This window comes from Oxyura jamaicensis, chromosome 6, assembly GCF_011077185.1.
Source record: "Oxyura jamaicensis isolate SHBP4307 breed ruddy duck chromosome 6, BPBGC_Ojam_1.0, whole genome shotgun sequence".
NCBI classification, from domain to species: domain Eukaryota; kingdom Metazoa; phylum Chordata; class Aves; order Anseriformes; family Anatidae; genus Oxyura; species Oxyura jamaicensis.
The window spans coordinates 12838377-12865153 of record NC_048898.1 but is presented as its reverse complement, the minus strand read 5'-3'; the positions used below and the strand labels follow the sequence as shown (position 1 = coordinate 12865153).

The following is a 26777-nucleotide window of genomic DNA, read 5'->3' as shown; positions in this document are numbered from 1 at the left end:
AATTAAAAGTGCATCCTGCCAACAGTTAGGTTCACTCATCAATATTTTTAAAAGCAAAAAGTAGACAGTTCTCCTCACACAAAGCTGCAGAAACAACAGATGCTGCCAATGTGGTTCAACTCTAGATGGAGCTACAGAAAGATGGTCAGTTCATATATTTACAACTGCTGCACTCAGAATGCTTCAGTAAGTGTTGTAATGAAGTCTATGTACCGAGGTTTCTTTTTTATTCAAAACCTTTAGTGACTACGTCTTAGCTGCAGCTGCAAAGCAGTACAAAATGTACCCACATTACCTTCAATCTTGTCAATACTGACAATAAATACTTCATCTTTCCACTATAAACCCCTAAATTATTATTACCGAACACCTCCTAAGATAGAGTCTTTGTTTTTACCTTTGGTAATTCTTCCTTCAAGGACTGCAATACATAATACATTGAACTCTTGCTATTTTCACGAGGGGTCACACATACAACTGCTTCTCCATGGACAGCAACATCCCCAGGCTTCACTCTGAGTTTAGATATGCAAATAGAGTAGCGCACAGTCTCCGCATTCACCTGGGGCAAGAGTCAGTCAGCAAACATCTAGATATCTTAAAACGTATGTAAACATGCTCAAAGACATGCAGCCGTCAATATTTCTGCTCTTTCAACAGAAAATCAAAAGTGGAATGTAGAAAAAAAACAACATAAAACCAATTACTCTTAAAAGTTACATGACATACCATCTTATGCTGAAGGAACATACAGGTTTGTATTTTCCTAACAGACAGACAACAAAATTCATTTTTGTCTTGAGAATGACACCAAGAAAGTAATTCACATTCTAATTTCCAAATAGAGGAAAAAGTTATCTGCTTTACAAGTTAAAAAAAAAAGTAAAACAAACAAACACAATAGATGTAATATTGGCACAGGACATCCTTGGTTTTCTTTCTATTTTTCGTTTCATGGGTCTGATTTTTGTTTCTATGCAAGGAATAAAAGACCTTCTGGATCCTTCCTAAAGCACATTCTGATTAAGAGCTCAAAAACCCACCTCTAATCTCAGTAGTCTAATGCGCTCTAGAGACAGCTTCACTAGGATGAAACAATCATCTGGAAGAAACACTTCTTCAATATATTCAGAGATCTTAAAAAGATAAGGGCAAAATTGTTAGCATGTGAAAATGCCTAAAATGCCCTATACTGGCTAACATTTACATTTAAGGCATTACCAGTAATACATTTTTTCCTACCTCTCCTAATAAAGTTTTCTCAATTCTTCCTTTAACCAGACGGGCAAAATCAGGATCATCATCTTTGTCCAACTGTGCTGTTATAATAGGTGTGCTACAAAGAATAAACACACAAGAAAACAGAGTTAGGAAATTGCTATACTAGATTACAGATAGCAATTGGAATTAAAGCTTGCCTTTTGAAGCTTATCGCATTATCTAGATTAACATTTAAACAAAAATAGGAAGATCTTCAGCTACCTCAGTTACGTTGAAGAAAGTTATCATTTATGTACTGCAGGATGGCAAAAATAAGCAAACAGAAGAGAGATTATAATAACACAATAGCGACTATTTTGATGGCCTACAGAACTCCAGTATAGTTTAAGAATACCTCAGTATACCCAGATAGTTTTGGCTACCACTAAACAATGGTGAGCTTCGTAATATGAGAGATGTCTAACACAATATTATAATTAATTAACAAGTTCAGCTAATTTAATTTTCTAAAAAAGCACAACACACCACCACCACCGAAAAACAAAACAACAACAAAAACAACACATTTCTAATTTCTGTCTTTAAATCATCACTTAGTTGTACTGAAGCTAGATTTTTCTTATTTGGGTTGTGTTCCATGGAATCAATGTCATCTAGCATGTTACCAACAACAGGGAAATGCTATCACATATAAATCCCAGAAATCAGTCAGAACCTTAAAAATACATCAGGGTTCACTTAGGCAAAGAGGAAAGAAAAAAAAAAAAAAACGATTAAAAAATGAAAACCAAACCCACAATGTTCGTACCTAATTGCCTTTGAAGCATTAATAATTTCTTTGATTCTTGGCACACCCAAAGTAATGTTCATGGAAGCAACTCCTGCAAAATGGAAAGTCTTCAGTGTCATCTGTGTGCCAGGCTCACCAATACTCTGTGCACAAAGGGCTCCTACTGCAGAACCAGGCTCCATCTGTGCCCTGAGAAAGAAATTGTCTCATATAAAATACAGGAAGATTCAGAACTCAGTAAGGCTTGCAATCCTACACAATCCAAGACAGCAGCTCTTTTGGTAGACATAAGAGAAGCGTATTACTTTTTAGAGAAGTTAAAAGATCACCAATACTCAAAGACGCTGGTCTCATGCAAGGCAAGAGCATGCCTTGTTATATACACATTCCACAGCCCCACAATAACATCCCTAACAGAAAAGTTAAAATGTTTGTCCCCTCTTTCTCAAAACCATCAAGCAGTAAATTCTGGGATTGCCATTCAGGGAACTCCCCTACATTAATATTTCCAAAATTCCCCTTTATATTTTGAAGCAGAACAGACCGTTAACAAATATTCTTTAATAAATTATTATGCAGGCTGCTTCTAATCAGAGCAGAATCCAGATATTACTGCTTTCTTGTTTCCAGATAATTCTTAATCCACATTACTTGCTTCCCCATCAAGTTATGCATGTAATGGGCTCACTCCCACATTTGCCTCTTCCTAACATTTCTGTTCCTTGAAAAATGGTTGTCATTACACGATAGAAAATGAAGGTGGCTACACTATATCATGCGATCTCTAAATGGTTTACATTTCTTCCCTACAATTGTTTTCAGATCCTGCATTTAGTGTTCTGAAGCTCACAAAGAGTGTGATGCGATTAGCTTTTCTAGAGCAAACTCAACCTCTGAACTTAAAGCACAATAACACAAAGATTGTTATTGATTTGAAACTGACCTATTCAGGTATTACTCCTCATGGTCTCTTTGGAGGTTTGCAAAAACCTACTGCAAGAGGAGGAGGAAGGGAACCAGCAGGTATAAAAATGTTGCTATTTAAACAACATCCTTTCTCCCTCCCAATCACATTGCTTTTGGCTTTTACCAGAATCTGCTGTCAAAATGCAATTTGTGGATATAACTGGTAAGGAAATATAGAAGAAAATTGTGCCTGCAGATATGACAAGGACTATTATACAAGGCAGGTGCCCAAATACAAGCAGATAGATTTCTACACTCAGGTGTCCTGGTATAAAGATTAAAGAAATATAAAACATTTTTTTCTGCTATGTTACAGGAAACCAAAAAAGTTAGTGATGAGAATCTTTAACAAAACAAATCTCATTAAGAGAAACAGAAAAGATGAAAACTTCAGCTCTGTCAAACCTCAAGAACTGTCATACAAGGCTCACCTCTGCCTTAACTGTTCCACCTGTAGATGGTGATACTTGACTTTTTGATATTTTACCTTAGTCTTGCAAATTTTATGTCACCGGGGACAACTGTTTCTTATTCCTTATTTGTTTTGTAGTCACAATAAAACCAATATTTTTGAAGTAACAATAGCAAACACTCAGTTTTGAGTTACTCCTAGATTTCAAACAAAGCAACAGATACGAAGCTGGCAAGATAAATAAACAGAGAGAAATTAAGCCCAAAACTCACCTCATGTATTTGTCCCTACATGTCTCTAGAAACTTCTCTAGTTGTGTTGGTGTAATCCTATCCAACTGATATAAAACTCGTGGCTGAAAAGGAAATGGAACAGTTGGAAAAGGAATACCTTATGAAGATGTAAAATAACTACATTGTTACCCCATTGAAATTATTTACCTCTGTTGTGCCATTGTCATTAATGCCATACTTGTCCCTTGTTTTTTTTATTTTCTCAGAAACACTTTTGATGAATTTTTTAATTTCCTGAAATTACATGAAAACAACAGTAAGCAAAGTGATGTTCTTCATATTGAAATCTTCAGCAGTAAGGTATTTGATTAGAGATCCAAACAAAATGTTTTGAATAAAAAATTATCTGCACAATATGAAGAGAAACATCAAAACTTAACACACACACCAAATTCACTCTTGTGTAACCACAAATTAGTAGCAGCACATGAGGAATATGGTCGACACTGAATAAAAGCATCCTTCCTGAGCACACACTGAAAACAAAAGATTTGACAACGATTGATCCCTCCTTCCTACTCACCACTCACCAAAACTTCAACAAAGTTCTCCTATCAAAGAAAGTCACATGAAGTAAACCCTCAAAATCATTATTTTCTGAAAAAACTGATACAAAAAACATTTGCACTCATTTCTTAGTATTTAAAATAAGTCAACGTGAAAAGACTGAAGCAATAGAATAAAGAGCAAATAAAACCTGCTGAAGAGGTTTCAGAGATTTAACACATACTTTATCAGGGAGTAGGGAACAAAAAATAAATAAAATACAAACAAACACTCAAAACTGATAGAAATATATCACTCTACCTATTATAATTCAAATAGCAACTTCTCCATGCTGTGGAGAGGTCTTGCAAAAAACTGCATTCAATGTGTAATATTAATACATAAGAAAGTCACTTTCTTATCAGGATTATGCCAAAGTAGTTCTAATAGTCTTTACTGGAATAGAAAGTGAAACAAGACTGTTAGAAATATATCCAAAGTTTCTATGAAACGTCATTCAGGCTTTGGGTATAGATATGTATACTAGAAGTCATGAAATATCATTCAACTTGCTCACGCAAGTGGACTCTGTGCAAGTCGTTACCATAAGAGGCTTACCAAAACGTGAACAAAAAGCACGAGGAAATCATTGCCATCTACTTCAATAATGATTTAAGAAAGCCTCTGTGGAGGAGGAACAAGTTAGTTTTTTAGAGTCCATTTATACCCCAACAGCCCTGCCTGCCAAATAGACCAAGTATCCCCTCTTCTTCTCTCAGTACTGGACTCTTTCCAACTACTGCAATAGCTGAGCACTGAAAATTACTTGCAAAATTGAGTAAATATTTGAGCAACTGCCCTTTTTTATGACTCCATTCATAGACAATTATCTAAACACTTCTATTATATCCTAACAGAATCCTCAGATTCTCAAAATCTAACACTCTTACTGGTATTCCAAGTATCTTCAGATAGTTCATTATGTTCTGTGAATACTAGCACAAAGTTCAAATGAAAGAATTGACAATAGAAATGTGCTGCTGGAATGGATGCTTCAAATTGTTGCCCACTTGGATGACACAAGTTGCATTCATACATTTCTGCCCCTTTTGCCCTGTAGTAAGTCACTGTAATTCACAAATGAAATATTGTGCGACTTGGAAGATTTTTTGACCCTGAAATCTGAAGATTTTTTTTTTTTTCTAAAATAAGTTCTAAGCAATAATGTGGTATTGGCAAGATTAACATTTTTATTTTGTGTGGATCAAAAAAAAATTAAAAAAATACTGTAGGACTGGAGGATACTGGAGAACACTTTATCTTAAGAGAAAACACAGCAGAGAGATCCTTTAAAAGTCACTCCACTTGGAAGGATACTTCTTTTGTGGAGGGGTAGAAAGGGGAAGAAGACAGAACGTGTGACACTAACTTCTCCCTCCAGAACAACGTAGACTAAGCTCTTTTGTGTTTTCATCTACTCATATAAAACCAGGGGAATAATAATAGTAACAACCACAGGAACCCAAAAGCCTTGTTATACTGATGGAAAAATTAGTCATGTGGCCATATGAGGAAAGTCTGCAATAGGAAAGACAAAACACCAAAGCAGCATAGCATAAACTGTAAATACCATTGTGGCCTATTTTATCATCAACTGTTTTTCTTTGACAATCCCGAATACTAAAATACATTTGTTTGTTTGTTTTTAAACTTCTAACAAACTAAATCATTCTGTTACATATCTTTCTGCAGAGAAAATGTACGGTACTCTAATGACATGTTATTTCCATGTACTAGAACAAAGAAAGAATGGTGAGAAATGTATGATAAATCTCTGAAGATAAATGTTTTTCATTGTCAAAACATTTTACTCAAGCAAAAGAGAAAATTAACTATTCCTCTCAACTTTCAGTTATCTTTTGGCAGTTTATCTAAACTATGGCTTAATTGAGGCTACAAATAATAATAAAAGGTAGAGACAGGCTAAGTAGAGTCAGCTGTTTGAGTTATCATCTTGAGTGCAATGCTCCACCAGCACACCTATGCAGCTCCCACAGCATGCAAGAAGTCATTTTTCACACAGTCCAAACTTTTTAGTCAGGACAATTTTATCAAAAAGGCACCAAACCAACCCAGTGATCTACACAGCCAACACTCAGTGAAAATAGCAGTTTGCATTCATCCAGGGTATAAAGCCTCGTCACTCAGGTACTTGCACCATTTTTCCATATGTGAAGCACTGTTAATATAGGACTTCCAACATTGAGAAGCCCACTGAATTACCAGGTGGTACAGACAATCCCACATGCTTCAGCAGGAATCCTTTCATGCCCAGTCAGACCCACCAGGCAAGTACTCCATGTGCCACTCACTGTCTAAGCCTTTTTTAGATTTGCATCACACTTCCTACTGCCTCTCTCCTACTATCTCAAAAAAAAAAAACAAAAAAAAAACAAAAACTGAAAAATGATTATTTATTTATTTTTAGATTCTGTAGGTTTCTTTATTTTTTTCTAATTTCCATACGAAGAAAATAAAAATTTCCCTTTAGCTGTTTCTTTATATATTCAAGTATGTTTGCATTACAGCATTAAGCCCTGATGAATTAAGTCCTGAGCCGTTCCAGCCAACAATACGCTTTTTCATCAGTTTATTTCTCTCCAGTGAGGACACAGTGCAGGCTGAATGAATGCTAGTCTGCTTGAAACAGACTATTTGGACATCCTGTTTTCTAGACTGGAGTGGATAATTCCTTTATAATAACCACCTTGTAAAATAACAGCAGTAAAAAATGTCTCTGTTCTGGAAGGGAAAGGTAGAGGAAGGGAGAGGAAAAGATCAAAAAACTCATGTTAATATCCATGCAAATTCAAAAAATGAGTTTTAGAATGTTATGTATCAAAAGAAAGCTTCCTCAAATTCTCAAATTCTTCAAAATCTTCCAATTTGATTCTGGGAATTAATTCATGTCATGGTTTTCATCACTAAAAAAAGACTTGGTCAAATTATTGGGACGAACACCTACCTTAGAATTTAACAAGCAGTAATGTATATATGCTAATCAGTTACTTTAGCACTATACACACATCTTTAGCTAAAAGCACTAACATTAATGCTCACACAGTGCACACACATGCTACAGTTACCTCATTATATTTTTCATAACCTGTTTCAGTTAATGTCTTCAAGGACGAACAGAAACAAAGAAAAGGAAAGAATAAAATGTAACAGTATCTGAAACTTAAAAATCAGAAGTAAAGCTCATTACCATTACTGTGATGTAAATAAATTACCTTATTTTCCAAAGGACATATATAATTTTTACTGGTATGATAAAAAAAAGAATCACACCTTAAAAAGAACAGCATTATCTCTGAAGCTGGAAATAAGTAAAATTCTTTTTTTTTTTTCTTTACAGGTGCATAAGATATAAAGAGTATTTCAAATACAGATACAATTGATTTTTCTACTCTGCTCTAGCAGTGGAGTTACAAATCAGGTTTCTTACTGGTTTTGTCACCTCACAGCTCTGAAGTGCTCTGATCTACTCAAAAGAACCTCTCCAAAAGCAGGTTACTAAATTCATATTGTAATCATTGCCAGACATCAGAAAGTTCATCAAGAACTTTTACATATACTCACCCAGGTTAACTCTACAGATTTTAATCAATGTCTCCTAAAGTAGTCTCAAGTACAGATACTTTCTTAAATGCTTAAATACTCAATGCTCTTTTGAAAGAAGAGCTTTTCACAACTCAAAGTGAAAAGTCATGTGAATATTCTCTCATCCTTGGAAGACATGCAGGTATCTCCCAGAAGATAAAGCCCTTTCAAGCAGAACACTTCATGTGGCTAGACTTCTGCTGTGTTAGTATCAAAGGAAAGCAACATACATGGGTATAAGTATAGAATTTATATTAAAGGAAAACAAGCAAATGCATAAAAGAAGTTATTCAGAAGGTTGATAATATCAAAACCAATGTATAAAAGGGATCACGAAACTTGATCCTAGCAGTCTGCTATATATAGTCATTAAAAATTATTTAATTTCTGACATCCCAGATGAAGCATGTTAACTACGGTACCATTGTGCTATAAGCAGAAATTCCAACATGGTATCTCAGATCAGATCAATGCTCACTCCTCCACAAAAAATCCCTAGATTCTTCTCTAATTTCTTGTTTCTGTGGTCAGTGTGAACATATACTATAGTAAGAACTACTTGTCCTACCTCCCCACTCCCAAAACATACAGAAATATGTTAACAAGCAAACTTCTATTCCTGCTATTAATGCATAAAATTCAGCCATTTCTCCTGGAGATTGATAAACCATTTTATTTAACTTCCTTTATTTATAAGGTATAGTTAATAAGTGTGGTAGGAAAGTGAGATAATGACTTCACCTGCAGAAAACTGTCTCGGCAGCACAGAAATTCATTCTTCTTCATGATAGATTCAGATGTTAACACCAATTCGTTTTTACTGAGGGCTGGTTCATTTCGGCATGGATATACAGCCTTAAGGGAAAAAAAACCAACAACTTCTTCACAACTTCTTCACATAAAGTAAACAAAACTTCATTGTAAAGACAGAACAGAGAAACATACAACTGATTAACAGTTTAATTTAAAAAAATACACAAGAATTCTATCTTTGACTGTCATGAAGGGCCACCTAATGAAACCTGAAGGGATATGCGTGCACATTCCTAATTGTTTCAAATCATCACACCCATATTACAGAAGAACCAAAACCACAAATAAACTATCCTGTTTTCACACATTACAACATTTACAAAGTTATTCATCAGTGTGCTAGGTCAATGAGCAGTCCAAAATAAAAAACATGCATGTCTTGATTTATTTATGAATTACTCTGTAATTTTAATCTTACCAAGTACACAACTGAAACAATAGTAACTTTGCTACTGTTTAGTATTACACCCTAGATCTATACCTTAGCACTAAAGAAAACTCTGCTTTTTACCTCCCATTAAGTTTAGTTCCAGTTGCTCTGTTCCAACGTAAAAATACATATCTAACCGCATACACATGCTGGAAGACTGATCAGCACCACCATAAACGTGATTTAAAAGAAATTATTTAATTGAAACAATTCTCTGCATATTTTTTTACTTCTTCCTCTAGGCTTTGCAGTCTTTTCACATTTCCAACAAAATTTCAGTAATCCTTACCCTGATATTGTCTAGAACCCGCTTAAATTCCAGTGGTTCATCCTTCCCTTCCATTGCTGCAGGATCCAAGCCATCCCCTCCATAAATAAACTGAATAATGTCACCAGTAGAACTTCTGACTGTCAAATCATACTGCGAACAAAGATCTTCAAGAGATTTTACCAGCCGCCTCTAAGGGAAAAAAGGTACAAAGGATGTAAATGGGATCTCTTTAAAAATAGCTATTAGTTGGAATTCTGTACATATACCTACAGCTTCATTGTACATTCCCCTAAGCATTAAAGGCAGCAATAACAAAATTTAAAGCAAAGATCTTATTCTCACGTTGTTCCCTATACAACAAAAATTCTAAATGCTGAACTGCCATAACCTATTATAGTCTGAAGAGTTTTTACAGTCATTTGTGACAAGAAAACTGAATTTTCAAAGCCTTGTATTCTTCCAATCAGGTTTGTTTCTAAAGCAATGCTAATTTTGTGTATGGCCACAAAACAAGCCAACAATTATTTTCACTCACAGAAAACAGAGCGCTCATCCAAAACCAGCATCTGCCATTTGTCCACCAGTATTAACTAGCTACTGCCTCTTACATTGATTCACCATAGCGGGAAATCCCTTTGCTACCATTTTCCCTCCATCTCCCAAAAAAGAATGCATGCTATGAATTATCAGTGGTTAAGAACCTTTTTACTTGAAAGATGGACTTCATCATTCTGTCAATGTAAATTAGCTCACTAAGGAATATAAACACACAAAAAAACGTTGTTTTTTTTTTTTCACTGAGAAAGAAAAAGGTGAGATAAAATAGAAGGTAATAAATTTTTAATCCGAATTCCACATGTTATTTATATAGGGTAAAAGTTGACGAAAATTTGCAGGTTACACATTATATTTATATATATTTATGCACATGCAAAAAATATTCTTGAAGTCTGGGAGACAAGTGGCGTCACTAGTTTATCACCCCAACAGGAACTGATTTCCTTAATTTTGTAAAGTTACTTGTGTACCTCTGAATGTGTTCTCAGCCCCACATTATCTTGCTTTTTCTAATGCCTACTACCTTGGAAAGATGCCTATACCTAAAATCCTGAAGTATTTCCACTAAATTCTCAAGACTGTTCATAGGAGCAAGGAGCTTTGGCAGAGGGACATTTATTTTCACAGGAGATACAGCCAAAGACACTAGCAACTTACAGAACTTTAAGTCCAAGTTTTTACAGCCCCAGGGGCCTGCTACCTGAAGAGGACAGCCATATTTCTATCATTCAATCTTTATTTGTTTTGTTTTGTTTTTAAATAATTCAAGTTGGGTATTTACAGGCAAATTTTTTGTTTCTCATTGTCAAAATATTGTATCTGAGAAAGCACTCAACTCAAATCAGTGCTACCTGGATAAACGTTACAGCGTAGCATCCATGTGGATTTGAAGCACACACAGTACCTAAGAAAGCAGTCCTCAACAATTACCTAGAATAAGAGCTCTTATCACCCATATCCAACAAGAAACAGCTTAATATAAGCATATTACTGTGCCATTGCCTGCGGTCTGTTTCACAAGCCTCATGAGTATACTGGAGAACAGAGCAAAGTCTATTTTTCAGTACAAATTCTGTTAAATTAAAAATAAGCAACAACAAAAAGACACAGAAGATGTATGCACAACCCCCCCAACAAGCACAAAAGAAACAGTCTCCTTTGGCAGGTTAGATAAAATCCCCACCCCACTGAGAGTTACCTGCATGTATCCAGTTTCAGCTGTTTTTACAGCTGTATCAACCAGACCTTCTCGACCAGCCATTGTGTGAAAAAAAAATTCCGTGGGAGTCAACCCAGAATAGAAGCTGTTAGCAACAAAGCCTTTTGCTGCTGGAAGCTATATGAAAGAGCAGAAAAAAATAAGTTAAAATGCAATGTCTATTCTTTAGGTACGTAACAGAAAAACGTATGTTAAATGTGATCTAAATTCCTACAAATAGTCAGCTGATACATAAACACAGAGCAATTGACTCTGTTATATTTAGCTCTGAAATTCAATGCATTTTAGATCTGACTCAGGCTTCAAAACCCTCATCTAGGTTTTCAAAACTAATACACTTTGCAAACACCACACCAACTCCTAACAATTTAGCTTCCCTTATTGGTAAAAGAATTGAAAGGATGATACGAACATCCATACTGAAAACTAAGGAATCCAGAAAAAATATAGAGGTATGTACATAACTAACTCTTTTGAACGGTTTCCTATCACCACTCAGAAAAGTTCTTCATGATGAACTTGATGCAGGCATTCCACTAAGCCAAATAACACCACACTGTCTCCATGATCACAAAGAACAATGTATAGACTACAAAAAGTTTAATCTTCAAACATTTCATTTGCCACTATTTAATAGGCAGTGCTTTCTAATTAACTAAAAAAGCTGGAGTTAAATTTGACATTGCTCCCCATATAATACAGGAAGTTTTTCTTCTTTTTTTTCAGGAAACAAAAGATTTTATGTTACAGAACTCAGAAATTCAAATTTGGACATTTAGTGACACATGCAAGTGTCATGGCTATCATCCGACACAAGCTAAATAACACACTAACAAGTCTGATGGCTGGTATGAAGAACTTTCTCTACTGATTGTTAAATTTAGATAAGCAGTTAAAACAAAACAATGAATCTCATGGATTTGTATTAACCAGCGCATGAGACTCACCATTGCTCCTTGTACGAAGCACCCCATGATATATATCCTAGTTGAAAAAGAAACAAACCAGACTCCAGAATGGTTTATACGGCATGTTTCACCTGACTGAAGATACCAACACACACCCGGCAGCTGTCCTGGAAAGTCTTATTACAGTGACACAGAGTGCAAGACAGACATTTTAACAAATTATTTTCAGTACTATCAGAAGAGCCAAAATGCATCATGAGACTTAATTTAAACTTACTGAATTAGAAAGGTCTACATCAAGCTAATGAAATGTCCTACAACAATTCACAACATTACTGTTAATTTCCCAATCACATTCAGAACGCTTTACATTAACCATATGTTTTTGTTTTCCTGCACTATGCCATGACACCACATCCTATAATGCATCCTTCTCAAAATGGTTTAAGTTAACTTGTCTCACTTTTCTTTCCAGTGGACTGTAAGCATATGCAATTACCTTAGAATGCTTCTCAAAGTGAGGCAAGGACCTGTTCTCAAATCCATCAGGAACTCGGGACCCACTGATAGCCTGTTGACCTACACATGCAATCATCTGGGAAATGTTAATGAAGGAGCCTGAAAGGGAAGAAAAAAAATTGAGTGATGAGGAATATCAGCGTTCCTCTGACAACTGAATTGCCTTCACTTCTATGAAAATCTGTTATTAAGTTTAGTAATTCTTCAAAAATGCATTTAAAATTGCATCAGTTAAATAAAGGTTTTCTATTTGTTGTCCTGTTCATATTAGTATTTATTCAGCAACTAAAGTAGTTAACCATGTAGCTAAAAAAACTCTCTTTATCTTTTGAGTCATAGACATTCATGCCACCGCTATTTTACTATGGGCCTTACATTATCCCGATTTTTATTATGGGTTGTGGTTTATAAATCCCATGATCTTAACCTCTAGGTTTTGCTTCACAATTTCTTCAACAAGGATATTTAAAACATTTTTTTAAAAAATAAAGGCTTCAGTGTCTATCAAGATTCCTACAACAAATTAAGCCTCAGAGAATTAAGTCGCTAGTTAAGAAGCTTTCTTTGCTGAACATTTTTGCAAAAGATGACTCCCACCTTCCCAAATTATACATTTGATACAGCCTTCGTTTTAGATTTCAATATTTCTGTAAGACTTTGAAGAATGTCTTTAAAATGCAGAAGTTTCATGCCACCCCGAGGCTTTCCACAATTTCTAGACAGAGGCAGAGTTAAGTAGTTTCTTCAAAATCTTACAGAGAACTAAGGAAAGCTCAGATAAGAATTAGAGTGTAAAACAACTATGTACTATATAGGATATCCTTTAGAAGAGAAGCAGTGAAAATGGCTTTATTATTTCCAATTCTTAAGGAAACATTTCTGGATGATTTTTGTGTGTGATACAGATAATTGAAATGGGAGGTGCAACTGATGTCTCTGTGCTGATTAATTAATTCAAGATCAATAATCTAAGAACATTTAAAGTTCTCACAGGATGCTGTTCAACTTGTGCCAAAAATTTAAAGAAGTACATCAGCTTGCTTTCAGTTAACTAGAGCCAAACTGTATTTATTGAGGAGTCACTTCGAATTCATATAACATGAATTTAGTACTTCCACAACTGTTTGTATAAAACAAGCTATAAAGACAGAACAAGTAACTCTGAGAACAGAGATGGAATGAGCAAACTGATTCCAAAGCTTGGATAGTCCTACCTTTAGAACCACAGAGAGCCATAATAAGTGGACTATTGCTCTTGTCCAGTTCTCTGAGACAGGCACTGCCAGCATGATCTCTGATAACAGAGAGTTCTTTAAGGATCAAAGCCTAAAATCCCAGAAAACAGAGATGTGATATTAGTTAAAAATACCATACACAAACAATATGTTATCGCTTGCCCGCAATGCTGTCAATAGGGAATTCAAAGCAGAATTAAGAGAAGGTTGGATATTTCTTTGGGTAAAATAAGTTTTAACTTAACGCATGTAATCTTCCATTTTGCTGCACAAGAGTTCTTTGTTTGGCTAAGACATGGGTAGCTTTGTAACCTCTTTTGCTAGTAGCACCAGCTTAAGCTAATTAAACCAAATATTGGACTGAGCTGTTCACTGTTCAATGTGAAATATAGCCACAAAAAGTAACGTTGGACTACTATCACATTATGCATTGCCAGTATCTTTAATTTTTAAGAAAACAGTTATATAAAAAACCATAGGCGTCTGAGAAGAGGTAGAAGAATGAAGAACATGGCAAAACTTTGTTCAGGGAGAGTACTACTTCAGGCTAGACAACTGTGGCAGTTAAAGCACAGCGTGGGGTTCTTCTACCCCCCCCTTCCCCTTTTACACTTCCTTTCTACTTTTTAAAAGGTAAAAAAAACAAACATTGATAGCCAATAGAACAAATGTCTAAAGCCATTAAAGGCAACAAAGAGAGTATTTTTCAGTTGACTTCATTAAGAGCCTGTCCATAAGTTTTTGGGCAACATTCATTGCTCTTAATCAAAGTTATCAAAGAAAAAAAAAAAAAAAAAAAAAAAAAAGAAAAAAAAAAAACAGAGTAACCCAAGTCCACTCAACCTTTGCCCTAATAAGTAACAAGAAAAAAAGAAAAAAACTTGTGTATATACAGAATTGTAACTAAGAGTATTTTGTTTCTTCAACTAGATTAATTGCTGTTGCTGTTCTTTACTAACTTAGTGCATATGGTAAATGGAATTAACACTGTTTCAATTACCTGTGTAATTTTATTTTATGTCCCCTCCATACTTCCAGTGGGATGGAAGTATCCCAGTTGTTAAGTATTTAGCTAGCATTTAACACAGAGATGCTTGTATGCATCTAAAAGATGAGACAGAGAAATGAAGTTGTGTACATAAGGGCCCTACTTGCTCATATTCTGAAGTTTCAGGAGACATCTTTGAGCTTTACAAATTATACACATGTATTAATGAGCTTTTAACTGTGTGTATATATATATAAAAAAGTGTATATATCAGTGTATGCGTATATATATATATATATACATATATATACATATACACACACACACACATATATATATATACATATACACACACACACTGATTCCATTTAAAATGTTTACCTCTAGTGTCTCTTCTGCAGTGCAACCAGGCTGCTGCTGTAGTTTTCCAGTGTTCAGAGCTTCAATATACTCATCACATTTCTTATAGCCAGCATTCAGGAGCTCATACTTAGCTTTTAGCAGGCCCTGACCTGGTGTGACATCACCAATTCCAATTGAAAAGCCACGATTAGCTGTCATAAAACAAAAGAATTATAGTACTAACTCAATCTCACAGAAATAAAGTAGAAGTTTAAAGCAATAAATGTTATAATCTGTAAACGTATCAGCTGTACCATTTGTCAGTTTCAGAACCGGCTTTGGTGTTTTTTTTGTATGTTTCCTTTATTTTTAAATGGGATACATTGTATCTGAAGAAAAATTCTTGCTCTATTGTTGGGTTATTTCTGCTTTAAGATACCATTTCACAAGGAAACTTACTTCACTGTTACTTACATAGATAGACAGGTGCAAGCCTGGCTAGTCGTGACATGGCATCTGCAGCTTCTACCTGTCCCCAGTCTCTCAGCAAGATGTAAAAGATGTTGTTCTTGGATCCAGAACCTAAGGTTCCTTTGTCCATGCTGCCACTCATTAACTCACTGTTTTGAATTGTGACATCTGCAAATAGAAAAGAAAAAATAATTCATATTTTTTCTAAAACGTTACCTAAACTCTTGTGATCAGTTATGGAGCAGGTTTGTAAATAAATGCTTTGTTAATAAAATAAAATAAGTTTAATATTTAGCCTTTCTGTAGAAATGCTTAAGGGGACTATCTACAAACTAATTTTACCCAGAAAAGCAAACATTTACGTATTTCCCTTCCTCCTTAGAAGGGCAACTGTGTCTATTTTTAAGACTTCTGAGAAACTTCTGAATAATCCTTTTCATTAAAGAAAAAAATAATAATAAAATGCGAAGCTGTGCTTCCTTAATCAAAATCAAGGTTTTCACCTTATCAGTACAGAAATAAAAGTCCTCTATTGTGCATAGCAAACAGAGCAAAATAAATTTGTTCATTTATTTATTATTACCACAACAAAATTTCAGAAACTAAGCTACAGTTCTCTTTAATCTAAGATTCTGATAATCATTTCACCTCTGGAAGCATAGTTCAAATTTTAAAGACATAGTTGAAGCAGATGTCTCTAGTTAGAAGCATATCATAAAGACATCCATCCTGGCTTTAGGCCTGTGGCCTGTACATAATGCCTCTTTTAGATGACCTCCTTTTGCTTCATCATCAAACTTCTATTTCAGGCACTGAATCTTCCTTGTGACTTTCAGCTTTTATGCAGTTAGAAAAGTATCTTCTGCACATGAAATTTAGACATATTTGGTATGCAAACCATACAATATACGTCAATTCCTAACTTCATTATGCATCTTTCAAAGAACTTATATATGAAGATAGATCCAATTTAAATCATTTTCTGCAGAACACTCTAGATGTATATGATACTCTATGCTCAATATTTTCAATATGAATTTAGGTACTCATCTTGATCTGCAAGTCAATGGTCATTACTTTTGTTGCTTTAGGAACCAAGTTTTTTCAGAGAACTGAACAGAGCCATCCAAATGTTGAATGCAGAAATGCAGAAGCATTTACTCTCTATTACTCTCAAACCCAGAAAACAGGAATTCAACCTATACTTCCTAGAACAAAAAGGATGCAGACGAAATATAATGGTGTATGTTCACACAGGAGAATAAGATGGATTGTTTTGTTGCCTTTCACTCTACATTCTTTCAGGCTGAAAAAAAAATATTATCTTCGTGTTTACAGACAACTTGACAACCACAAAGTGATCCTGTATTCCAAAGAAATCTCTCAGAATCTGCTGTGGAGTGTATCTGAGTCCTCAATGGGAGTTCTTTCTCACATCACCACTGCATGCCTGAATTACTGTAAATCAATGCTTTCTCCCTACATACCTGTGTTCCTTAGCTCAAATTCATGATCAGCAAGGAGATGAGCTAGTCTCACCTGCTCAAGTTCTCTTCCAACTGTTACTACATAAATTATTAATTGGAGAAGCCTTTCTCATCTCCTACAGCCTCTTCAACCTTGATGCTGTGGATGCCACTTGCCACTTCGACTTCCCCAAATGGCAGATGGTCTGACCTCTAAAAGATTCTTATCTTCTTGTCCTTTATTTCCTAACTCCTTTCACTGTTTGACTTATAATCACTGCATCACGACCCCCACTTGAAATATTAATATAGTATATTAATATATATTAATATAGTTAAATACTTAACTTTTTCCCATTTGCCATCTGCATAATCATTTCCCAAGCTTCTAGGCTTTTCTTATCTTTATTATCTTTAAATACTTCAGCATCATAATAAGCCTATCATCACACAACAAAAAATTTACTACAAGAAAACACTTAAGTCTTTTCTCTGATGTCCAGCATGACTTCAATTTTTGAGAAAAAATAATATATTTTTTCATTTCAAGTATACTTATGGAAGGCAGTGCTTTAATTCCTCCAGTAAGCTCAACAATAAGCTCAACAAAACAGTATCTACAGTTTTGCAGAAGACTTCCAAAACACAGCTTTAGAAGTGTCACTCACAAGAATCATTGTAACACAGGTCTTCCCCTTTGCCACAGTATTGTTTGCCTTTGGTTCGCAGATTCGCTTTTACAGGACAGTCATCACTGGGTTTGAGAATGAGGCTGAAAACCTGCTTTCCTGTCCAGAGTGTTACAGGCTTAGGAAAACAAAAGGACAACAAACAGGGTTACAGAGTTTATGATACAACAGCAGTAAAACCAGCGAAAATGGAATTGTAAAATTTCATTTTTAATACATAATCTTTCTATACTGAACTACACTTGTAACAGTACATAATAGCATTATTACAAATAGGGGAGTATTATGCACTTTCAAAAATATAAAAGCGCTGATTCACAAATGGCTATCCTTTACATAAAAGTATGCACATGCATTTACTGAAACACACTATTTCTCCCTTTGTCACATTTCCCTTCCTGATTAGGAACGGAAAAAAATACAATGCCACATTTGTTTCATTTCCCAAGTAGGGTGCCACATTTGTATTTAATTCTTTATATAATGATTCCTATTTAAATTTTTAGGAGGCTCAAGATTCATATAATTACGTACTTCACTCACCTGTAGTTAAACAGAAGTAACTGTCAAATCTAGTGCTAAATTTACTAATTTGGAATGACAGAAGCAGTCAAAGAACCAATACTCTTTGTTATCAAAGTTCATATAAATTCCTAAAATTCACATTAAATATCATTGCTAAATGCTCTGACCTTGCTTCACATTACTATTGTTGTTATTATTCATTTAAATTTTAGTTTCTCTTTCTGAATAATTATGGAAGTTTCCTTAATATTATATATATAATAGTTTTAAAACTATCTACAGACTATAAAAATGTATGTATGAATGCTTAATGAGTAGTTAAATTAGAAAATGTACCAAATTCTCTCTAAACAAGTATTTGCCTTATATACATTATTAATCAAATAGAGATACCCTTAAATATATTTGAAGGAAGGCTTAACAGACTCTAATCCAATCTAATAAATGATACTACAGCTCTCTCCCAACTTTCTGACTGATTCACAAATATTCAGCCCTTAACAATACTATTTTTTTGTGTGCATGATCTAAGAAAAATCACATAGCACTCATTCTCTTTAATCTTGAACACAGTGACAGGTTAACACCTAAAATATACTATCACCCAGGTTGGATACCACCTACAATTGGGATACTGAAACCTAGAACTGCTGAGCATTTTAACACTGCTTCAGCATACCCAAGGAACAACAGTTACTCCACTTAGCCCCATGCTAGGTTTGTCTGCTATATGACCATCAACAGCCAAGTGGTCTTGGACTCGACAGTAACAGGAAACTATCAAAACTATGTCTGAACCACAAAGGAATCTTGTATCTGGACCATACTATGCAAGGTTGACTCTGTTCAGTCTCAGGAACCATCAAACAACTCCGGTTCTGATTTTTGCACTTCATGCCTTATGGTCTCAAATATAATACAAAACAAATGTCAGAAAACACAAGAACCGTCTCTCAGCTGAGAACATCACCATAGGTCAAGAGAACAGATAGTAAGTCTTCGTAATGTTAAAAAATAGTTTTACACACCTTCAGAATTGCCGGAGGTGGAAGACGAACTTTAATTTTTTCATCCTTGCCAACCAGGATAGAAGCAATGATTTGACAGGCTTTGGCTCGATCAAAAAAGGTATCTTTTAGTGTAAGAAGATAGGCACCTAGAATGTAAAATGCAATTAAATTTAAAAGCTATTATAAATATTAAAATATATTTTAAAGCTATGTTTAATACTATTCAGTATTAATAATTTGAATCTGATACTAAGTAACTACTTATTCTGCAAAATACCAATGTTTTAGACTGCTTTGCTGGTAAATACTTTCCCTTTTTTTTTTTTTTTAAAAAAATTCCTCCTCACAGAAACTTCCAAAAATTAACGACAGTGCATTGCTACAATCTATTCTCTTTCATACACTACCAAATAGACAGAAAATAAAGCCTTCATATTGATTTTTTTACACTTTCTCTCTTAATATTCATTGGATCTTTCCCAAATAAATAAGTAATTTTTAAAGTACTTAATATAGGTTAAAACTCACTTTGGCCTAATGAGTTCAAATCCTCTCCCATAATTATAAGGAGTTTACAATACATATTGCACATGGAGATCCTGAACATTTGCTTTTGACAAAAAGAAAAAAGACTGCAGAACATATGCAAAACTATTAAAAATTGCACCTACAAAGGTTGACAGTATCAGAAGAAATATGATGAACATCATTATATTTCAGACTAACAATGGCCTTACTTTTATACTGTCAATTTGACTTGTGAAAGGAGAAAGTTTTAAATTAATAGAGAAAATTATAAAGAAGAGGGAAGTGATTCTTATAGAATTGTTAAATCACATAGCTCTAAACCAAGCTTTTGTACACACCTGTAAGGAAATCTTGAATAGCAGCAATGAGGGGTTCTCCATTTCTTGGTGTTACCAAGTTTGCTTTAGTCTGTGTGACATAAGAAAAGAATTACACACTTGAAGACACATCTGTTATTCAGTGGTAAACCTACTATTTAAGACAGTTTTGTCAGCAATGATAGCAAAACCTTCTTCTGCTTGTAGCTAAGCCTAGCTTGCATCTGTTTGAATTCTTTGGAGACTTAACTAATAACCAAGACGCAAAGTCATAGTTCAGTCTCCTGCATGGCTTTGTCAATGCTAGGCTTTGTCAGGATCAGCAATTAGATCTGACACTGAAGTCAAATGTATTTAGGTACCCAATTCACTCCTGAATATTTTAAAAATATATCACTTACATGCACTAAATATTAAAAACAGTAAGTTTTAATGTGCATCACATACATAAACTGAAATAGTTCTCCTCAGACATCATTCTACAGCAGAGAGGTTTTGTTGTTGTTTTTTAATAAAATCAGGGTAACTAGTATGAGTTCCCAGTCATACTAATTACTGTTACAGTTACTTATCCCCAGATCCCCACTAGGGCAGTACGTGGTTGCCACAGCTTTGCCTGAACTATTCACAGTCCCACAGAAGCCTAGATCATGCACTTCATTTTTTCTGTTGGAAACTTTCTTTTTAAACTCTCAAATTAGTACAGCAACTCAATACATGCTGCAACGAACAGTTATAGAAGTACTGAACTTCACTTGCCCTGAAGGTACAGTGCACTGGAAAATCCTCAGATTATTGCTACTGACTCCACTTCCATGCTACAGATCAATGGCTGCAACCACCAAATCCTTCTACCTTCTATCCTTTCTCCCTTTTCACCTCCTAAAACTTTACTTGTACCCTGCCTTCTCTGTTAACTATTACCTTAGTACAAGCACACTATTACTGCCTCATTTCCAGTTTAGCCATAATGCCGAAACTGCAGGCTGTCAGACCAGAACACACATCTGTTCAGTAAAAGCCACCCTATTTTGGTAGCAATTGTTAACAGTAGTCAGGTAAAAACATACTAATGACACGTACTTACTTAAAAATACTTGATTTTCGAGGAATGCTGAATACAAATCTATTAGACTACCATCTATAAGGCTAACAGCACTAGTTATTCTTAATTGCCTTCTGCATGATTCTCAGGTAGCTTCACAGCTGCACACTGTCCATACCCAGGGATCTTAATGGTGATTTTAGATTTCACATGCAACAAAAGTGCAAGGCATGGCCTATCCCAGCACCAACTTGATCTGCATACCCCCATTAAAACAAGTGCTTCTGCTTTTGCTTCTTCTGTCTGAGGAAGGTGAAGGTTCATCTCATCTCCATCAAAGTCTGCATTGTATGGTGTACAGACACATTCATTAAATCTGAATGTCCTATGAGGTTTTACTCTAGCCTGTAAACAGAAGAAGGAAAAAAAAAAAGTGATGCACATGCAGTCAAGCATGCTAACAGATGAAAAAACATGCCCAAATGCTTCCTTGTAGGCTTTATACTTTCTCTTTATTACAGACATGAATGAAAATTTCTGATTATAGAATTGAACTCAGCCAGAAGCCGGACTTGGATTATGTTAGACAAATGTAACTAAGTTGCATTACAAGAAATATTTATACAATGCACGGAACACCATATGCTTTGTAAAGACCACATCAACTCTGCAAAAATTAAATCCTTACACAAGAACAGATACTGAGGGCAATTATGGCTATTCACAGAATTGTCCAAGCAGCATACTACCCAGTTACACATTAATTCCCATGCAAACAGCACCTCATTCATGTTTGTCCCTGCACAGTTGGAAAAGAAGCTGTTTACTTCAAAGAGCAGCAAAGGCAGGCCACCTAATGTTCACATGATGCAATAACTGTCTGTTAGACTGTGTGTACTTACAATGTGAGCCATGATGCTCAGCTTATGAAGAGAGGGTTGTCGGTTGAACAGGACTATATCACCATCTATAAGATGCCGCTCCACGATATCACCAAACTTCAGCTCCTGGGCCATCTTCTCTCGGTTTCCGTATTTCAAAAATCTTATAGTAACACATGACAACGGAGTCAGAAGACAAAGACAACTGAAAATATATCCCATGTTTATAATGCAAGTTGCTCCATTAAACATTTGGAGCATTTGTACTACAACAACTAAAAGACAAAACTGGTGTTGATCGCATCATTAAACATCAGCCTTGTTGCTGTTTTAAATAATGAACAAATTTGTCATGTTAGTTAAAACTACAGTTATTACTACAAGAACTAAGAAAAAAGCTAATCCATACAAACAAAGTATTTGTTTCAATTGTATCATAGAGAAAAGGCCGTTTCAGTCACAGACAATTATGTTTTGTATCACAGTGGCTTAGGTTGGAAGGGACCTTAAAGCTCATCTAGTTCCAATTCCACAGGCGCTCATCCAACCTGGCCTTGAAAAATTCCAGGGATGAGGCATCCACAGATGCTCTGTGCTACCTGTTCCAGGCCCTCACCATCCTCATAGTGAAGACTATCCTCCTAACATCTAACATAACATCCCCCTTTTTTTAGTTAAAAACTGTTCCCCTTTGTCATATCACTACGTGCCCGTGTGAAACGTCACTCTCCACAATAAGTCAGTATCCATAAACTGACTGCACATTAGCCCTCCCATGAAAAATGCCAGCACAAAGTGACCAATGCCATCTACTTCCCTTCGTCACCTGTCAATATGACCCAAAATGCACATCTCATTCCAGGTCCTATATTATCTACAGTATCTTAGCCTCTATCCTAAATAAAAGACACTCAGTCATAAAGCAGCCTAATTGCAGTTCACTATTGTTATTATGTACAGTTGACATTTAAATCCAACATATAATCTCCTAAAGTTTAGTGTGTGAGTTCTTTTTAGGTGATTTTTGTTACTGCCCTTTATGAAAAACGCTAAAAATGAAGACCCATTTTAACCCTTGTAGATATTACAGGTTTCACACAACAGAAGGAATGAGCTGGGGAGAGATGAAAAGTGAATCATTAATGACAGGTACCTTTTCATCTGTGTGTGCCTTTGCTGAATGAAGTTGGCTCCAGGATGAACATCAGGACCATTCCGGACAAGTTTCCTCATAAAATTAATATTTGCTTTGTTAACCTGTTGCATAAAGATTTCAATCAGGAACAAGAGAAACATGTTTTAAGACCTTTGTTTTTCCTGGTGTTCTGTGTTTTCAAATTTTAGGCTCAACTGAGAATTCCCCTCACAGCCCCAGCTGCTGCAAGGAACGGGCAGGAGAAAATACAGGAGGAAAGTTAAAGCCTGTTTTAGAGCACAAAATCACAGTGAAATTACATAAAAATTCTGGGAAACAAATTCGCAAATCAAAAAAACACCCAACCATTCCTTAGACAGTTACACCAATGAACATATGAAGCTATATGTAAGTTTAAACAACATCAAGCTGAACCATTCTCTCTCTTGATGTGTCTGTCACTCCTTACCCCATATGCTTTCACAGTACTTGTACATATCTGATACTACAAGCTTCACTTACCAGCAGCAACAGAACTGGCAAAACATCATTGAATGACATGTTGAACATATAAACCACACTTTTACTCCCTTTTACAGACAGATCACAAAGGACAAAACTGATGTATGGTTAAAAAAAAAAAAGGCACAGAGAGGTTTTGGTTCTAACACTACTCACCTTTTCAGGAAAAGTTAGTATTTTAGCAACATGAATAGGCACTGCTACTTCATCTATTCTTAAATTAGGGTCTGGGGAAATGACTGTTCTGCCAGAGAAATCCACTCGCTTTCCAGACAGATTGCCTCTAAACCGACCTAAAAAAAAACAAGCAAGTGAAAACCTCTTTTAGAGAAAGTTGATTTCAAAATGCTGTCTGTTAAGAGAGCACATTAGAACATCTTTCAATGTGCATCACAGTAGCACAACACAATAGTAACAAAGACGTGCTTTGGAATAGCAAATAGTTGTGACTTAATTAAAAACGGCTTTCTGGACAAACCTTGCTTTCCCTTAAGTCTTTGAACAAAACCTCTGGTCCATTTTTTAGGTGCCATGTTCAGAGGAATTCCCGACAGCTCACTGTTAATGTACAGGGCACACTGCAGTTGAAGGAAGTCCCAGTCTTCCATTATCATCTGTGTTTTGGCTCCTGATATCCTGTGCTAAACAAAATAATCACCCAGTTCAGAGAACAAGCATACCATTAGACTAAACTAGTCAAGATGTTTTTTCTGATATTGAACACAACACTTCTTTGGAAAATAATGTTAAAAACCCTTCATAGTCATTGAAATGAAAAAGGCAAGATAACTTCACATTGCTATAGCATAAGGCTGCCCACAAGAGAACCCAACAGAAAACCTAATTGCTTATGACTAGCATCAACTTTTGACAAACACTCACAAAAATATGCATTTGTTTAAATTGCTATTTTTTCCCAAGCCACTGAAGTTAAGCTAAAATAATTCCATAGTCAGGAAAATCACCAGAATTTAATCATTCTTCAGTTATGGGAATTACTGCTCATTTGATTTTGTTTTCTTGGCCAAAGCCCAGTTTAGAAAATCCTGAAAAAAAAATAGGCTGGTAGAGCTGTTCCTCTAAACAAATAATAAATTGTCAAATGCATTTCTATCAGTTTGGTAACTGTGCTAAGTGAACCTTATTTCTTAAGAACAAGAATGGCAGAATAAAGAAAGAACAAAAATGTGGTAAAGAAAATTAAGGCATACACAAAAGAAAATAACCCATGAGGTACAGTATAATGTTTTCGTTGTAAGCAAACCCTCAAAAATGTTATAGTGATAGACAGAGGTGGGGAAAAAAACAGTTTACAGATGAGAACTCAAATTGAAGTGGTCTCCTATGGGCTCCAGAAGATATTCAGCAAGTCCTACAATGCAAGCAGCCAGACAGCCAGCTCCATTTGGAGCAACTTTCTTTCAATAAAATTCCAAACAGCGCAACAGTACAGTACAGACTGCTTGTTAGACTGGGAAAAGTGAGATAAATAAAACCACTTGTTCTACTAAATTCTAACCAAATCTTTTTGAAGGGAACAGTCTCAGAGAGCTTGAAGAATGACTTACCTTTTTTATTACATCATTGAGGAAAATGATTTCTGTCAGTTTCATTGTCAAGTCGTCCTCGTTTGTGCCAGACTTCAAGTCGCTCACAACAGAGGGTCTGATACACAATGGTGGCACTAAGAGTCGTGTGAGGATCAAATCAGAAGGCTTTCCTGCTTCTGGGTTCATTAGAAGCAGAGGGATATCTTCTGCTGGGATTCTTTTAAAGAGGTTCAATACTACTAACGGATTCAAGTTTTCCTACAAAATCCATCAGAAAACATCAAGATCAAGCCATCATGTAATAACTTTCAACCCTTCCCTCCTCCTCTCACTGATTATTCAAACTTTTTTGAGTGCCTCATATAATCGCTGTTTTCTTTGTGTGTCTTCCCTCGTTTTAACTTAGGTGTTTTGCCTTGTACTTAATTATGTTACTTTTTCAAACAATATTTCATAGCTCCTTGTCAAAATAATATAATAAACGTTACAACAAATTTAAAATGTTTTCTCTCATTTCATTAGTAGAAACTTACGTGAATTACAATACTTTCTAGTGCTTTTTAAAAAACAATGAAAACACAAACTTTATTTCTCATCTAGAACAGTTATTGCTGAAGTATAAGAAACTCAAAATGTTCACTCCTTTTTCTGTTCATATATCTACCCTGAAATTTTTCCAGCTTGCTAAGAACAGAAGAAAACACAACTGCACACAATGCAAAGCTGGATGAAACAAAAAAGATGATTAAGTCTCCTCTTTCCTCCTCAACGCTAAGTTCTTTTGAAGGAAAGATACACAAAACAACAACAGATACTGCAATATCTGTGTATTGCAGTCATGTTAGAGTTACAGTAAATCCACATGTAATCACACAGTTACAGTAAATCCACATGTAAATGTGCTATTTCTATGGGCCTACACTTTTTCTTTTTCTTGCTTCTGTAAGTTTCATACACCAATTACATCTCCCTTCTCTATGGATAGAAAAGTACGTACCTAATAAACACAGATGCTCATTGTTTGCCAAGTTAACATTATTGCATGCTAACAATATGGCAAATACGTTTCATGTGTCTTGGTATCCAGAAGTACTGGACCACCTTAACATGCTACACTGAAAACCTTTGAGTTTTATTTCATGCACAAAAACTAGCATAAAATTCAAGTTGTAATAAAATTCACCTGAGCTCTTCCCAGTAAGGATTCTACTTCTTTGTTATGTTCTATGGCAGTTTCAAAGGACTGGAGAAAAGTGGATACTACTGGATCTACCACTTTCTTATTGGTCTTATATTTTTCATGTATTATTTTCAACAAACCACACTTCTTCACAGTTCCTGCAAGCAAATAAATGTGTTTTGTTTTTTTTAATTAAAAACTTACAACAACTGATTGTTCCAAAATCAGTTACCCTCCCATTACTCTACCCATACCCCAGAGAATGACAAACATATTTAATCTTATGAAGAATAACTTCACAGAATTATGACAAATGAAATTCAATCAAAATTAAAGTCTACAAG

At 35.2% G+C, this 26777-nt stretch overlaps 1 protein-coding gene across 2 annotated transcripts in view; it reads right to left on the bottom strand.

Annotated features, from left to right (window-relative positions):
- The window catches only part of POLR3A (RNA polymerase III subunit A), a 37104-nt gene that overhangs the window by 8151 nt on the left and 2176 nt on the right, over positions 1 to 26777 (bottom strand). The window contains exons 5-28 of one of the 2 annotated variants that reach the window (XM_035329787.1): positions 26437 to 26591; positions 25272 to 25511; positions 24182 to 24344; positions 23860 to 23996; positions 23200 to 23303; positions 22068 to 22209; positions 21430 to 21570; positions 20142 to 20211; positions 19294 to 19421; positions 17720 to 17858; positions 15589 to 15753; positions 15154 to 15326; positions 13764 to 13875; positions 12530 to 12648; positions 11102 to 11239; positions 9364 to 9534; positions 8573 to 8686; positions 7315 to 7350; positions 3830 to 3916; positions 3662 to 3744; positions 2030 to 2200; positions 1243 to 1336; positions 1044 to 1136; positions 398 to 562 (exon numbers count right to left, since the gene is read on the bottom strand). In XM_035329787.1, the coding sequence (XP_035185678.1) occupies positions 398 to 562; positions 1044 to 1136; positions 1243 to 1336; positions 2030 to 2200; positions 3662 to 3744; positions 3830 to 3916; positions 7315 to 7350; positions 8573 to 8686; positions 9364 to 9534; positions 11102 to 11239; positions 12530 to 12648; positions 13764 to 13875; positions 15154 to 15326; positions 15589 to 15753; positions 17720 to 17858; positions 19294 to 19421; positions 20142 to 20211; positions 21430 to 21570; positions 22068 to 22209; positions 23200 to 23303; positions 23860 to 23996; positions 24182 to 24344; positions 25272 to 25511; positions 26437 to 26591 (3140 nt within the window). The remainder of the gene's footprint in view (positions 1 to 397; positions 563 to 1043; positions 1137 to 1242; positions 1337 to 2029; positions 2201 to 3661; positions 3745 to 3829; positions 3917 to 7314; positions 7351 to 8572; positions 8687 to 9363; positions 9535 to 11101; positions 11240 to 12529; positions 12649 to 13763; positions 13876 to 15153; positions 15327 to 15588; positions 15754 to 17719; positions 17859 to 19293; positions 19422 to 20141; positions 20212 to 21429; positions 21571 to 22067; positions 22210 to 23199; positions 23304 to 23859; positions 23997 to 24181; positions 24345 to 25271; positions 25512 to 26436; positions 26592 to 26777) is intronic. The other variant, XM_035329788.1, reaches the window with a different exon arrangement.